The sequence below is a fragment of the Carlito syrichta genome, unplaced genomic scaffold (assembly GCF_000164805.1).
Source record: "Carlito syrichta isolate Samal-C Ts95f unplaced genomic scaffold, Tarsius_syrichta-2.0.1 Scaffold303683, whole genome shotgun sequence".
NCBI classification, from domain to species: domain Eukaryota; kingdom Metazoa; phylum Chordata; class Mammalia; order Primates; family Tarsiidae; genus Carlito; species Carlito syrichta.
Genome location: NW_007247779.1, coordinates 117,109 through 131,327, shown reverse-complemented (window position 1 = coordinate 131,327; position 14,219 = coordinate 117,109). Strand labels below are relative to the sequence as shown.

General features: G+C 44.6%; 1 protein-coding gene across 1 annotated transcript in view; it reads left to right on the top strand.

The window, feature by feature from the left end:
• DOPEY2 (dopey family member 2) overlaps positions 1-14,219 on the top strand; it is a 111,561-nt gene that overhangs the window by 77,294 nt on the left and 20,048 nt on the right. The window contains exons 20-25 of the mRNA XM_008059065.2: positions 56-244; positions 2,486-2,608; positions 4,113-4,250; positions 7,684-7,739; positions 10,056-10,160; positions 10,259-10,325. Coding sequence (XP_008057256.1) covers positions 56-244; positions 2,486-2,608; positions 4,113-4,250; positions 7,684-7,739; positions 10,056-10,160; positions 10,259-10,325 — 678 coding nt within the window. The remainder of the gene's footprint in view (positions 1-55; positions 245-2,485; positions 2,609-4,112; positions 4,251-7,683; positions 7,740-10,055; positions 10,161-10,258; positions 10,326-14,219) is intronic.

The window sequence follows — 14,219 nt, the reverse complement described above, 5'->3', positions numbered from 1 at the left end:
GGGAAACTGTTCCACAGACACAATCAAGTCTCATATATTCATTGTTATTTTTCAGACCACTGCCATAGGTGATCCTGCCAACTTGAGAAATGCCAGGAATGCCATTTTGGAAGAGCTACCTCGAATTGTGAACACCATGGCCCTTCTCTGGAATGTCCTTAGGAAGGAGGAGACTCAAAAGAGACCTGTCGACCTCCTGGGTGCCACGAAGAGATCCTCTTCTGTTTACTTTAAAACCACCAAAGTGAGAGTCCTTTCTTTGGTTTTATCGTGTGCTTGGTCTTGTTCTACCAAAAATAAAAATGCATATGAATGTATACATTAAAAAAATCAAATGTGCCCAGTGAAACCCAAGACAGAAGTCGGAAGTAGAAATCTTCAGTTTGTTTATTATGAATAAGTTCTCCATATCTGGAACAGAGGATTATGAATGGTTTCAGCCTATTTTCTCTTTTTTTTCCACTTTCCTTTTTTTTTAGTTAAAAATAAAGTCTCAGCCGGGCACAGTGGCTCACTGCTGTAATCCCAGCACTTTGGGAGGTGGAGGTGAGAGGATTGCCTGAGCTCAGGGGTTTGAGAACAGCCTGGGCAACTTGGCGAGACCTTGTCTTTACAATAAATAAATAAAAATTAGCCGGGTGTAGTTCCAGCTGCTGGGAAGGCTAAAGCAGAAGGATCTCCTGAGCTCATGCCACTGCACTCCAGTCTGAACAACAGAGTGAGACAGCTACTAAAAAAAATTAAATTAAAATTAAGTCTCAAGAGGGTCAAGGAGGAGGAACTTATGTCCTCATCCAATTCTCTAAAGCATTTCTGCTAAGACAGCTCATCTCTATGTTCTGCTTTTAGTGATGCCTTTGAAACATGGGCCCATCAGGGTGGAATGTCAGGGTGCCCTTGAGTTATTAGACCAGAAACACAGAGTGCAGAAGGAGCATTTATCATTTCTTCTGCCTTGGTTTTCAGTTTCTGCCTCAGAAGGATCTAGGCATATGACTCAGTGTCTGGTCATCTGTGTTACTGTGTTTGGCGACTCAGAATTATCTGTCACATTTGACATCAGTTGAGTGCCCCCAAGTGCCAGGTGTGGCCCCAGGGCGTAGGCACAGTGTCTGGTACCCTGTTATCCTGAATTTAAGTATTAAAATGCACAGGTGGCCTCCAGACATTCTGTCGGTTCCAAGGATGTTTTAGAAGGGCATTCTGCTATATTTCAAGCTGCTACAAGATCCAGTTCTAAAAAAGGCTCAGAAAAAAACTTTTAAAAAAGACTCCTGTAGCACTTGGTCTCTCTAAGCCTCAGTTTCCTCATCTGTAAAACAAGGCTGTTGCTATATCCTACCTCATGGGCTGATGGAAAGATTATAATGACTAATACTTACTGAGCACTTAACTCCTTGCCTTCCCTGAAGGCCCCAGAGCCATAGGGTAGAACCCCAGTAGTCCCTCTAGAGTAGAAACCTTTCTGAAGTGGAGAGGACAGCCCCGTGCCAGGCTCAGTTGTATCACTGTGAAATAAACAGTGGCTGAGAGGGCATGGAAAGCACTCAAGAAACTGTTTCATTTGACAGATGTTTTGTGCCTGCCGCTGTCACCAGGCCCTCTTGATATGCCAGTGGACAAGATAGATGAAGACACTGCCCTTGTGGCAGAGACACACATTGACTGGCAGTGCAATACTGGTGATGAGAAATGCTTCAGAGAAATGCAGGGTGCCCTGATGCTGATGACCAGGGACCCTGACCTGGTCTGCGGGTGAGGGAAGAGGGGCTACTCCCGAGGTAGAGTGGCTAAACTAAGACCCTGGGTTGAGAGAATCTGATTAGGGTAGGGTGTTTCAGGCTGGAAAGGTTGCAGGATTTACAGAGCAAAGAGCACGACAGAAACAGAAAAATTTATGAGTAGCAAAACAGAGTGGTAAGTGATGTCCAGGACTGTGTTACAGGTTTATTTGCAATTGATTGAATGATAAAGCGAGTTAACTGGTACTGATTGCTGGAAGTTGAGAACCAACTTTCCTAATGAGTATGAGCCCTTCCTCAGCTGACCTAGACAAGCTTACACAGTGGGATTTCCAGATGGAAATAATGCTGACCCAGCTGCTTGTTTTCCCTTTCCCACTTGTCTCTGTGAAGCATTCCATGGCTTCCTGCAAGGTCCTGCCCTGCTCACAGACACAGGTGGTGTTCGTCACTCCCGAGACACTCCTGGTCAATGCAGCTAGCCATATGTCTCTGCACCTTGGCCACTCACTGCACCTTCCCTCTGGCATGGCACACCACCGTCACATATCCAAGTCCTTCGAGGAGAGGCTCCAGTGCCTCCTTTGCCCAGGATTTAGCCAGCAGGGCAACACCTTGGCATGTATTGGAATACTAACAGAGGGAGTCCCTGCCCTCAGCATTTATAGCAGATGGTGATTAAATATATATGACATGACAGCCCGGATGTTACTCTGCAGTAACTTTTCTTTCCTATTTTCTAGACCATAAGACAAAAAATTTTAGAGTTCTTAAACCCCTTGACAGCACATCTTGGGGTTCAGTTAACAGCAGCCTTTGCAGCAATATGGAGCAGAAAGAAAGCCCAACGCCACAATAAGATGAAGGTAAAGTTTAAAAAATAGGCCGGATGTGGCCAGTACTTTGGGAGAGGATCACTTGAGTCTAGGAGTTCAAGACCAGCCTGGGCAACATAGTGAGACCTTATCTCCACTAAAAGCAAAAATTTAGCCGGACATGGTGGCATGTGCCTGTATTCCCAGCTACCTGGAAGGCTGAGGCAGAAAGATCTCCTGAACTCAGGAGGTTGAGGCTGCAGTGAGACATGGTCGTGCCACCGCACTGCAACCTAAGCAACAGAGTGACACTCGGACTCAAAAAAAAAAAAAAGTTTTAAAAGTAAAGGATCTGTTAACCTTACTTTGACAGAGTAATAGGAAAGAGTCATGTGGACTCAAAGGTGACATAGGAGACGTGGGAGACTACTGAATCGGTGTCACTGTTTTAAATGCATGAGATAATACAGCTGTGTCTCAGTACAACTGGAATCTTGTATTGGGTGGCAGGGAAGAGCCCACCTCTGGCTTCTGTTTTCTAATTTTCTGTAATGAGCATAGAACATTTCTATTTAATCCCTTTTAAATGTAATATACATACAAGGGTGCATTTAATGTGTACATTTTTAAAGAATTAAAAAACCACCCATGAACCTACCACACACCTGGCTTAAATGGTTCATTGTCTTAGCTGTGAAGACCCCTCTGGACCCATCCCTATTTGTAGTACCATCTTATTACTTTTTTAATTTATAGAAATCACTCTTGTCCATGATAGCAAATAAAATTGAAGTCACCAACCATATTCCTATGCCCAAAGATAACTTCCATTTGCATTTGGCCTGTGCTTTAGCCACTGACAGGTCCATCATGAAGTCCTCTAGGCTTGGCATTCCTGTTTCAGTCAAACCTCCATGTTCCTCCTCCTTCTTTCTCTTGGTGCTTCTACCTCAATCCTCCCTCCAAGGGCCTGCCTCACCTCTTGGATGCGCTCTCAATGCTCAGCCTCTGTTCTCTCCTATTCTCTGTGGAGGAGCAAGTGGTCCATGCCCCAGGCCACCCTCCTTGGCAATTGTGGAATTCTGCCCAGGTGATAAATCTGATGCTAGTTGGTTTTCTCCCGAGTGCCTGTGGCCGGGTTCTGTAGACTTCTGTCATCAAAAATGTGTCTGACACACCAGGGCCTTCCTGCTAAAGCCAGCTGATGGGATTTATCTTTTTTTACCTGTCCTCGTGTTTTTGGTTTCATCTCTTAATACCATCTTGTCTCCTTCAAATTAAGTGTATCCGTTTCTAAAATGCCTTCTAAATTCAAACACAGCAGTGTTACTGCCCCATCACCAACTGCACCTCTTACTCCTAATTCATGTTAGATACTGAATGTCTTCGTCCCATGAATGAGAGTTCTTTACCCAATTTAATAGGAAATGTTTGTTTAAAAGATTAAAACAAATTTCTTTCTCCAAGGACAACTATCACAGAATACTTTTTGTGCATTGTTCTTATTTGTACTTCCTTTCTGTGAACTTTCAAATAATTGATTTTTTCTCAGCAGATTGTCCCGGTGGCAAGCGCCTCCCAGCTCACCCTCGTCGACTTGGTTTGCGCGCTCAGCACCCTGCAGACAGACACGTTGCTGCACCTGGTGAAGGAGGTGGTGAAGAGGCCACCCCAAATCAAAGGTGGGGATGAGGTGAGGAGCCTGGCAACCTGGCACGTTGGCTTTGGGGACTCTGCAGATGAATGGGCAGCGTTTTTTGTAACTTTGCTTCTTATAAATTGTGTTTGGGAGGGAAATATAGATAGCAAGAGCAAGTGGGAGTTCTGGGGGCGGTAAAATGGAGGTGCTGTGACTGTGCTTTTAGGGAGACCTCTTAGGCTTTGGGCACTCCCTTTTTAAGGTCAGAGACTGTCTCTCATCCTTGTACCCTGTTGCAGAGCACACTGCCTGGGGCATAGGTTAGCACCTTCTGCGCACCAAGTGGAATAATATCTTTTTTTTTTTTTAATGTTTCGAGTTTATTGAAGACCTGCCAGAATGTTTTCCACAGGAGCTGCACCCTCTTACATCCCCACTGTCTTTAGAAGAAGGAAATGGCACCTCCATCAAGGAACTTGCAGCCTAAAAAGTGTCAAAGATAAACAAAGTCAGAATCTAGCTAAAGGTGGAAACAGCCAGGCACAATGAGTGATTCATGCATGTAATCCTAGCACGTTAGGAAGCTAAGGTGAGAGGATTGCCTGAGCACAGGAACTCAAGATCAGCTTGGGTAACATAGCAAGATCTCATCTCTACAATAAATTTAAAAATTAGCTTGGTGTGGTGGCACGAACCTGTAATCCCAGCTACTTGGAAGACTGAGGTGAAAGGATCGCCTGAGCCCAGCAAGTTGAGGTTGCAGTAGCCATGATTGCACCACTGCACTCCAGCCAGGGCATCAGAATGACATTCTGACTCAATTAAAAAAAAAAAAGAGGTGGAAACACAGATGTGGTTGGGGAAAAGCGCTGAGCTCAGTTCCTATTTGTGCTGGGATGACTAATGGGGAAAGCATGAGGGAAAGTTACAAAAAAGCAGGTGGGGAGGCCCAGCGGTTTGTCGAGGTGATTAGGTCACCTAGGTTTGCTAATGGGCTTATCGAAATTAGATTCCTGCTTTCCCACAGAGACTGGGAGGCAGAAGCCTTATCTTTCTTGATGATTATATTTCAAAGGGATGGTTTCTGGGTCCTTGAGAAAGATTCCTTGGTTGTGGGAGACACATACACATCACAAAGGGACAGAGAGAGTTATTAAACAAATGTCAACAGGTACAAACAGTAAATTCTTTTGGCAACCTTGAACTTCTTCAGGCAGACGCTTTAAGGAGACTGGTGTCTTCATCCTAGGGACTCAGCCTATTCTTCTAAAAACCATGCTAGTGTTTGCTCAAGTCTCTCAGTGTGAGGAAGGCTGGACAAAGTCATTTGTGCTGAAAGTTGCACTTCTTATAAGCCAAGAGGGCTCAGCCAGGTACAATAGCTTATATCTGTAATCCCAGCACTTTGAAAGGCCGAGGCAGAAGGATTGCTTGAGCCCAGGAGTTCGAGTCCAACCTGGGCAACATAGCAAGACCTTGTCGCTACAAAAAATTAGCCAGGCTCAAGAGCTTGAGGTGGAATGATCACCTTAGCCCAGGGAATTGAGGCTGCAGTGAGCTATGATCATGCCACTCTACTCCAGCCTGGGTGACAGAGTAAGACTCTGAAGAAAAAAAAAAGGAGGTCTCAGAGAAGCCTAACTAGAGTTGGGTCGAATAGAGTGTTTTGTCAGGAACAAGTGAAAAGGTTTGCGTAATTTGACTGGATACAGTGGCTCACGCCTATAATCCCAACACTTTGATTGCGAGGTCAAGGCAGGAAGATTGCTTGAGGCCAGGAGTTCGAGACCAGCCTGAGCAACATAACAAGACCCCCATCTCTACAAAACAAACAAAATTAGCTGGGCATAGTGACATGTACCTATAGTCTCAGCTATTCAGATGGCTAAGGCAGGAAGATCACTTGAGCCCAGGAGTTCGAGGCTGCAGTGAGCTATGAACGTGCCACTGCACTTCAGCCTGGGCAACAGAGCGAGACCCTGTCTCTCAAAGAAAAGAAAAAGAAAAAAAATTAATTTAGGCCCAGAGGAGAGAAGCAGGCATGGAGGGCACTGACAGGCAGTCAGTTCTTGAGCAGTTTGTGTTTATGACTGAGCAAGTCTCAGGCATCATGGAATGCCCCTTTATGTGGTGGTGAGTGACTCTTGCTTGCTTTATTGCCATTGAAGCGCTCGGGAGCTGTCCTCCTGAGACCAGCTCTGCAGCAGCATTGACAGTCAGGCAGAACAGGCCTTTTTAGGTTTGTTCCTTATAGGACTTGAATTTCTACAAATATCTGCCACTTCTAGTCTTTTCTAGGCTAAAAAGGAACTAGATCTTTCCCAGTTGACTGGTTTTTGGCATTTCAAATAACAAAATTACATTTTGTGGTTAGTTTAGCTAGGTCAACTTTTACAAATAGCTTTTCACAAGCAAGGAGGGGGCAAAAATGTATGTTTTGAAACCAGTTTCTATTTTTTTTTTTTTTTTGAGTTGAGATCTCACTCTGTCACCCAGGCTGGAGTGAAGTGACATACTCACAGCTTACTGCAGCCTTGACCTCCTGGCCCAGGGGATCCTTCTGCCTCAGCCTCCCAAACAGCTGGGACTACAGTCATGTGCTACCACGCCCAGCTAACTTTTTTTTGGTAGAGACATGTCTCCCTGTGTTGCCTAGGCTGGTCTCAAACTCCTGGCCTCAAGCAGTCCTCTTGCCTCAGCTTCCCAAAGTACTGGGATTACAGGCATGAGCCACCTTGCCTGGCCAGGAACCAGTTTCTAAGTCATTGCAGCCACTTGAAATTTAGTGAAGCACCGGGTGCGGTGTCTCATGCCTGTAATTGCAGCACTTTGGGAGGCAGAGGCAAGAGGATTGCCTGAACCCAGGGGTTCGAGAACAGCCTGGGAAACTTGGTGAGACCTTTTCTCTACAATAAAAATCAGAACAAATTAGCCGAGCATGGTGATGCATGCCTGTAGTTCTAGCTACTTGGAAGGCTGAGGCAGAAGGATCTCCTGAACCCAACAAGTCGAGGCTGCAGTGGCCATGAGTGTGCCACTGCATTCCAGCCTGGGCAACAAAGTGAAACTACAACTCAAAAAAAAAAAATTTTAGTGAAGCTGTCTGGGCTAGGATTGACGGAATCTCTTAAGCTAAGAATTAGAAGTTTTTCTTGCCTCATGCCTGTAGGTAATCACATGTATTCATTAAGGTCGACATTGGCCCCCCAACCTTCTTTTTAGGGAAGTTTAGTTATAGTACCAAATTTTCCCAGAATACTTGTTGATAGCCTGGAGTGAAAAGTAGGTATACTGAATGGGAAGTCTGCTAAGAGGGACACTAATGATTTGGAACCTTGTAGGATACACTTGTTTTAGTTGTGCATGAAGGGTACTGTCATGTCTGTTGTTGTATCTGAAAGATACTTTGGCTAAAAACCTTTGCTTTGTTAGGATATGACCATATTTCCTACCAGCTTGGAGTAATTAGTTTTGCTTTAATTTTCAGAAATCACCCCTAGTGGACATTCCTGTGTTGCAGTTTTGTTATGCTTTTATCCAAAGGTAATACAGTCCCCGCATAAACAACCCTGAATGCCAGATGTAATTGTATTGATCATGAATAACAACTCTGGTTTTATTTCTTGGCTGCTGGAGAGCCTTTGTTCAGAAAATACTTTAAAGTTGTCTTAATTTCTTCCCGAGGCATGGGAATGCCCTCATGAACTTTACTTTTTCTTCTCCAGAGATCTAATCTGACATTTTAAAAACCAAGGGCTGTATGTTGAACACTTCATGACAGCAAAGCTTCATGTGAGGTCTTTTAAACTTTACAAGATTCAGGTTTGCATTAAATTGGTACAAAAAAAGAAAACCACAAATAAGGAAGTGTTAAAGACCTTCTTTTAAAAAAAGGAGAAATGATTATTTTTGGTGATGTCTCCATGCCTTCCCAAGTGTTATGCTAGGTGGCTTCCACTTTGGTTTACTAAGCTTCATGTCCTTATTAAGCCGTCTTCATAGCTAAAGGAGGTATTTGAGGAGATTCCCCAGGTTTTTCTCTATAGATGACAAAGAAGCTTTACTGAACTTCTTTTAGATCACACAATGGCCACATGCTGAGTGCAGCTCCCAGGCCCCTCCTCTGTGTGGGGCCTTCTCTGTTGCAGTAAATGAGGTGAAGCAGTATAGACCACTTCTCAAAGATGCTGCAGTATCATTACATATCTGTCAGGAGTTTCACAGTAGATAACTCTGACAACCAGGTCCAGCCTCCTTGGTTCACACATTTAACACTCCATAGTTATCCTCACCGCATTCTGAAGTTGAAGAAATATAAATTGAGGGTCATACTCCCAGGAAGCCCTGGGTGTAGGGTTAAATTCAGACTAGCAGTTAGCTCTTCACCTGTAAGCAACACTGTCTTTCTTTCCTCCAGGAGGTAAAGATGAGCCAGTCACTTCCTGCCTCATGATGGCTAATATGTATTGTGATGCTTGAGACCGTTTACTGTTATGACCAGGTGGTATCTGAACTTTCTTGGCAGCGGCAGGTTAGGTTTTTATCATCCTCTTTTTGCAGAAGGGGAACTGCCAAGGTCACACAGGCTAGGAAGTTGGAGACCCAGGTCTTGGCCCGGGACCCTCTGATTGCACTCTGAGCATGCCCTGCTGTGTGTGCTGCTTTGCTTTATAACAAGTCTCAGTATCCTCATTCCCTGTGAGGCTTGTCCTGAGAGCTACTGAGCAGGGAAGACCAGTTTCCTGGTGGGTGTCCCCTAACCTAATGCTTTGAAACCTTCGGAGAGGTGATGCTATGTTACCAGCCATGTTGCACAGGATATTAACACTAGAAAGACCCAAGAGATTGAGGACAGTCATTTAGTCCCGAAGTCCCCAACCTTTTTGGCATCAGGAATTGATTTCGTGGAAGACAGTTTTTCCACAGAAGCCAAGGAGTGGGATCATCTGGCATTAGATTCTCATAAGGAGCTTGCAACCCAGGTCCCTCACATGTACAGCTCACAGTAGGGTTTATGCTCCTTTGATAATCTAATGCTGCTGCTGATCTGACAGGAAGCGGAGCCCTACTCACCTGTGCTCACCTCCTGCTGTGTGGCCCAGTACTGGTCCGTGGTCCAGGAGTTAAGGACCCCTGATTTCACCTAAGACTTTTTTTTTATAGACAAGGAAACCAGGAGTATCTCATCTGTCAGCAGCAGAATTTCAGGTCCCCAAACTCCAAGTGCTTGCCAGAATACCAAAATTTAGTTTGTTGTCTGGGTGTGGTGGCTCACGCCTGTAATCCCAGTACTTTGGGAAGCCAAGCCAGGAGAATTACTTGAGCCCAGGAGTTCAAGACCAGCCGTATAGCAACATAGCAAGACTCCACATCTATGAAAGAAAAAATAATAATAAAAAATTAGCAACTAGGCTCGGTGGCTCAGCCTGTAATCCCGCGCCTTTGGGAGGCTGAGGTGAGTGGATTGCCTGAGCCCATGGGTTCGAGACCCATCTGGGCAACTTGGCAAGACCTCACCTCTACAATAAATCAAAAATCAGCCGGGTGTGATAGCGCGTGCCTGTAGTTCCAGCTACTTGGAAGGCTGAGGCGGAAGGATCACCGGAGCCCAGCAGGTCGAGGCTGCAGTGGCCGGGAGTGGCCACTGCACTCCAGTCTGGGCGACAGAGTGAGACTCCAACTCAAAAAAAAAAAAAAAATTAGCTTGTGTATATTGTGATTTAAAAAAAGAACAGATAAGTCAGGCATGCTCTTTCTCCTCTGCTTTTGAACTACCTGGATCTCAGATGTACTTATGAATAAATGTTGTATTTTGGCCTTTTCATGGTTGAATAATTTTTCCTTTTTTAAAAAAAATAGGCTCCCGGTACCAGCCTTGCAAGAGAATTTTCCTTCATTGCTGGGAGTCTTGAAGGAATCCGTACAGTTGAATCTAGCTCCACCTGGGTATTTTCTACTTCTCAGGTACTGTGTCACCATATGCACATTGACGTAGTACTTTGTACTGGAACATATTTCATTTCTGCAACATTGTTTATCTGAAGCTGATTATCTCTCAACAGCATGCTGAGTGACTTTGTAACAAGAACTCCCAACCTGGAAAGCAAGAAGGATCAAAAAGACCTGCAGGTCTGTATGTGAAAGAGTTCAGCAAAATACTGTTATCCAAGCAGTACTGTCCACCTTTAGGGGTATCAGATAGCAGATAGACAAGAGATGCTGGGGGGAATCTGAGGTTAGCTTTCATTTGTTCTCATGTCTCACTTTTGCCTTTGCTGTCTCTAATGGGTTCACACAGATTCAGGGCCAAAGTTTTCTTTTCTTTTTTTTCTCTTTTTTTCTTTTTTAAAAAGAGAGATAGTCTCACTCTGTCACCCAGAGTGAGGAGACACCCCCGCCCAAAAAAAAAACGAGTGCAGTGGCTTGATCATAGCTCACTACAGGCTCCAATTTCTGGGCTCAAGTGATCTTCCTGCCTCAGCTTCCCAAGTAGCTGGAACTACAGGTGTGTGCCACCAAGCGCAGATAATTTTTTAAATTGTCTTAGAGACTAGATCTTACTATGTTGCTCAGGTTGGTCTAAACTCCTGGCCTCAAGCGACCCTTTTGCCTTGGCCTTCTGAGTAGCTGAGACTACAGGTACGGCCAGTGTTTTCTGATGCAGGTTCTCATATAATGTTTCAGCGATTGACAGTAGAATTTACATCTGCCCTCTGTGTGCAGTTGTATGTGGCACTCACTCTGAAGCATAATTAGAATAAGAAGCCTATCTCTATACATGAATTTGTTTCCTTAAATCCTTTCTTTTCCTTTGTAATAAAATAAAATACATGGTCATTGGAAATTTTGAAAATACTGAAAATAAAACTCACCCATAGGAGAATGAAAAACCTCTCCTCAGAGTAGAACTACAAACTGGTAAATATAGAAGCCATGATGGAGTTGGAAAAATCATTGTTTTGTAATCATTATAGACGGTGATTGAGTTGGTGGCTTTTGTGTCTGTTTTATGGCCTTGTCAGTACTACTGTTCATCTTTATGATCCCTGGCGTTTGTGAAAGTTGTATCTAGAAACAGCCTCAGTTCCCCAATTCTGAACCACAATACTACTATATGAGGAGACACCTCCCCCCAAAAAAAGCAAAATAAAAATTTTTTTTTGAGGATGAGCCTCTTGTAGTACAGGCTTTCCCTACTAGGTAAGTGTTCTAGAAACCCATGGACATCTATGTACCAGCTAGCATTGTTGTCAGAAGCTGTGTTCAGCTTCAGTGAATTTTTTTTTGAGATTATTTAAGCACACTTGCCCATTTCCTGATGGGTGATTTATGAGTGGACCTGCCCATATCGCAGTGAGTGTTCATCAGTATTTGACCAAAAACTGGAAGACCCCTGCCCCACCCTCCCTATTCACCTGATCTCACCCCAAGGGACTTTTGTTTTGTTTCCCTCATGAAAAAGTCCTCAAAGGGAAACATTTTGCCAATGTGGAAGAAGTAACACAAAAAATGGCAGAAGCACTCCAAGGCATCAAAATGGATGAGCTCAAAAACTTTTGAGCAGTGGGAAAAGCGTCTTTATGGGTATATTGCATCAAACATAGAATACTTTTAAGGTGACTGAAGTTTAAACATGTAAGAATAATACACAATTTTTAAATAAATTCCATCTGGGGGGCTCCCCCCCCTCGTATAAAGCATGGCAAAGTGTAATTAGAAAATTCAAGTGCCTCCTTTGGCCTTGTCTCGTATGCAGGAAAGAAAGTACCATGACAATGCAGACACTGCCCTTCCAGGTCTTGGAGAGCACTTGTTCACCTAATCCTACCTGAAAGCCCTCCACCCTTTCCAGCCTGTCGCCTCTAGCAGGCCTCTCTCTTTCAAGTTTGTCTGAACAGAGTTGGGCACAGGCATCACCTCAGTTGTTATAGCTGATGCATCTCTTCTCTGCTCCTTCTGGTTATGGGGAATAGGTGGTCACCTGCTTCAATCTCATTCCACCTGGCCTCCCCAACATTAATTCCTTTCTACTATTTTGAGCCACACCCTATACTTCTTCCCCACTGAGAATATAGGGAAAAAGTGAGCTTTTTCTTTTCTTTTCTCTTCTTTTCTTTTCCTTTGAGTTGGAGGCTCACTCTTTTGCGCAGGCTGGAGTGGCACTATCATGGCTACTACAGCCTCGACCTGCTGGGCTCAGGTGACCCTTCTACCTCAGCCTTTCAAGTAGCTGGAACTACAGGCGTGCACCACCACACCCAGCTAATTTTTTTATTTATTGTAGAGACGAAGTCTCGCCATGTTGCCCACGCTGGTCTTGAACCCCTGGACTCAGGCGATCTTGTCACCTCTGCCTCCCAAAGTGTTGGGATTACAGGTGTGAGCCACTGCACCTGGCGTATTTTATTTATTTATTTTTTTTTTAAGTCAGAGTCTCACTCTGTCACCCAGGCTGGAGTACAGTGGCACACTCATAACCATGTAGCCTCGACCTGCTGGGTTCAGACAATCCTTCCACTTCAACTTTTCAAGTAAGTGGAACTACAATCACGTGCCACCACACCCGGCTACTTTTTTGATTTATTGTAGAGATGAGTTCTCGGCAAGTTGCCCAGGCTGGTGTAGAACCCCTGGGCTCAGGCAGTCCTCTAGCCTTGGCCTCCCAAGGTGCTGGAATTACTGGCGTGAGCCACTGTGTTCAGCCCAGTGTGCTTTCTCTATTTTACTCTTATAACATAGAATACGTCTCTGACCTCTAGCAGCCAAAATGTGTGGGGTTTCTCCCCACGAGCAACCAAGCAAGCAGTTCTGAGTGACCTCCAATTTAATCAATCCTGACACTATGTTCCTAGAGATAGTGTCAGACTCCACAGGTTGAAGGCTCAGCCCCACGAGACTGCCCCCACTTCAGATGCCAGTGGCAGGCCCCAGGTTGTTTTATCTATGCTTCTGACCAACTGGTTATAAATTAGAGTTTCCACAACCTCCTCCTTGGGTTCGGTTAATTTGTTAGAATGACTCACACAATTCAGGAAACACATTTACTGGTTTATTATAAAGGATAATTATAATTATACAGATGATCATGCCTATAATCCCAGCACCTTGGGAGGCAGAGGCAGGAGCATCACTTGAGACCAGGAGCTTAAGACCAGCCTGGGCAACATTGTAGGACCCTGCCTCTGCAAAATAAAAAAATTAAATGTAATTTTAAAGCAAAGGCTATAGATGAAGAGATGCATAGGGTGAGGTATTAGAGAAGGGGCATGGAGCTTTCATATCCTCTCTGGGGACCTCACTCTCCAGGAACCTCCGCATGTTCAGCTGTCCTGAAGTTCATTTGAACCCAGTCCTTTTTGAGTGAAAGCTTCATCAATTAGGCATGATGCAGTCATTGGCCACTGGTGATGAATTTAACTTGTAACCCCTCTCGCCTCCCTGGAGGATGGGAAGGAGGGCTAACAGTCCCAGCTCTCTAATTCTGCCTTTGTCTTTCTGTGACCAGACCCCATCTTGAAGCTCTCCAGGTACCCCCAGCCGCCAGTCATCTCAGTAGCCAACAAAAAGACATATGTTACTTTAGAGAATCCAAGGATTTAGGGAGTTGTATGCCAGGAGATGCGGAGAAAGACCAAACAGACATTTCACAATGTCATACACTCTCACTCAGTGCAGTTGGTCCTTTCAGGAATGTATCTGAGCCCTCAGCCCCTTTCCTGATCTGTCTTCCTGCCCTTCATACCACACCCCCGCTGAGGTTAACCAGCTAGCTGATTCCCTCTGGCATGCCCTCCTTGCCACCCAGGAAGCAGATGTGCCCCTCCTTCATGCCTAGACACAACTTCTGAGCTTAGGAACCTTTGTCATAGTTGAGGATGGGATTGTTAAATTCTCAGATGTCAGGGATTACAGCTACCTTAGCTTCAGACACATGATGCTACTGGCTGAGAAACCTCCTTGGTATCTGTCTCTTTATCTAGCTCCAGACCAAAGTCTTTACTGATCTTTTTTTTTTTTTTTTTT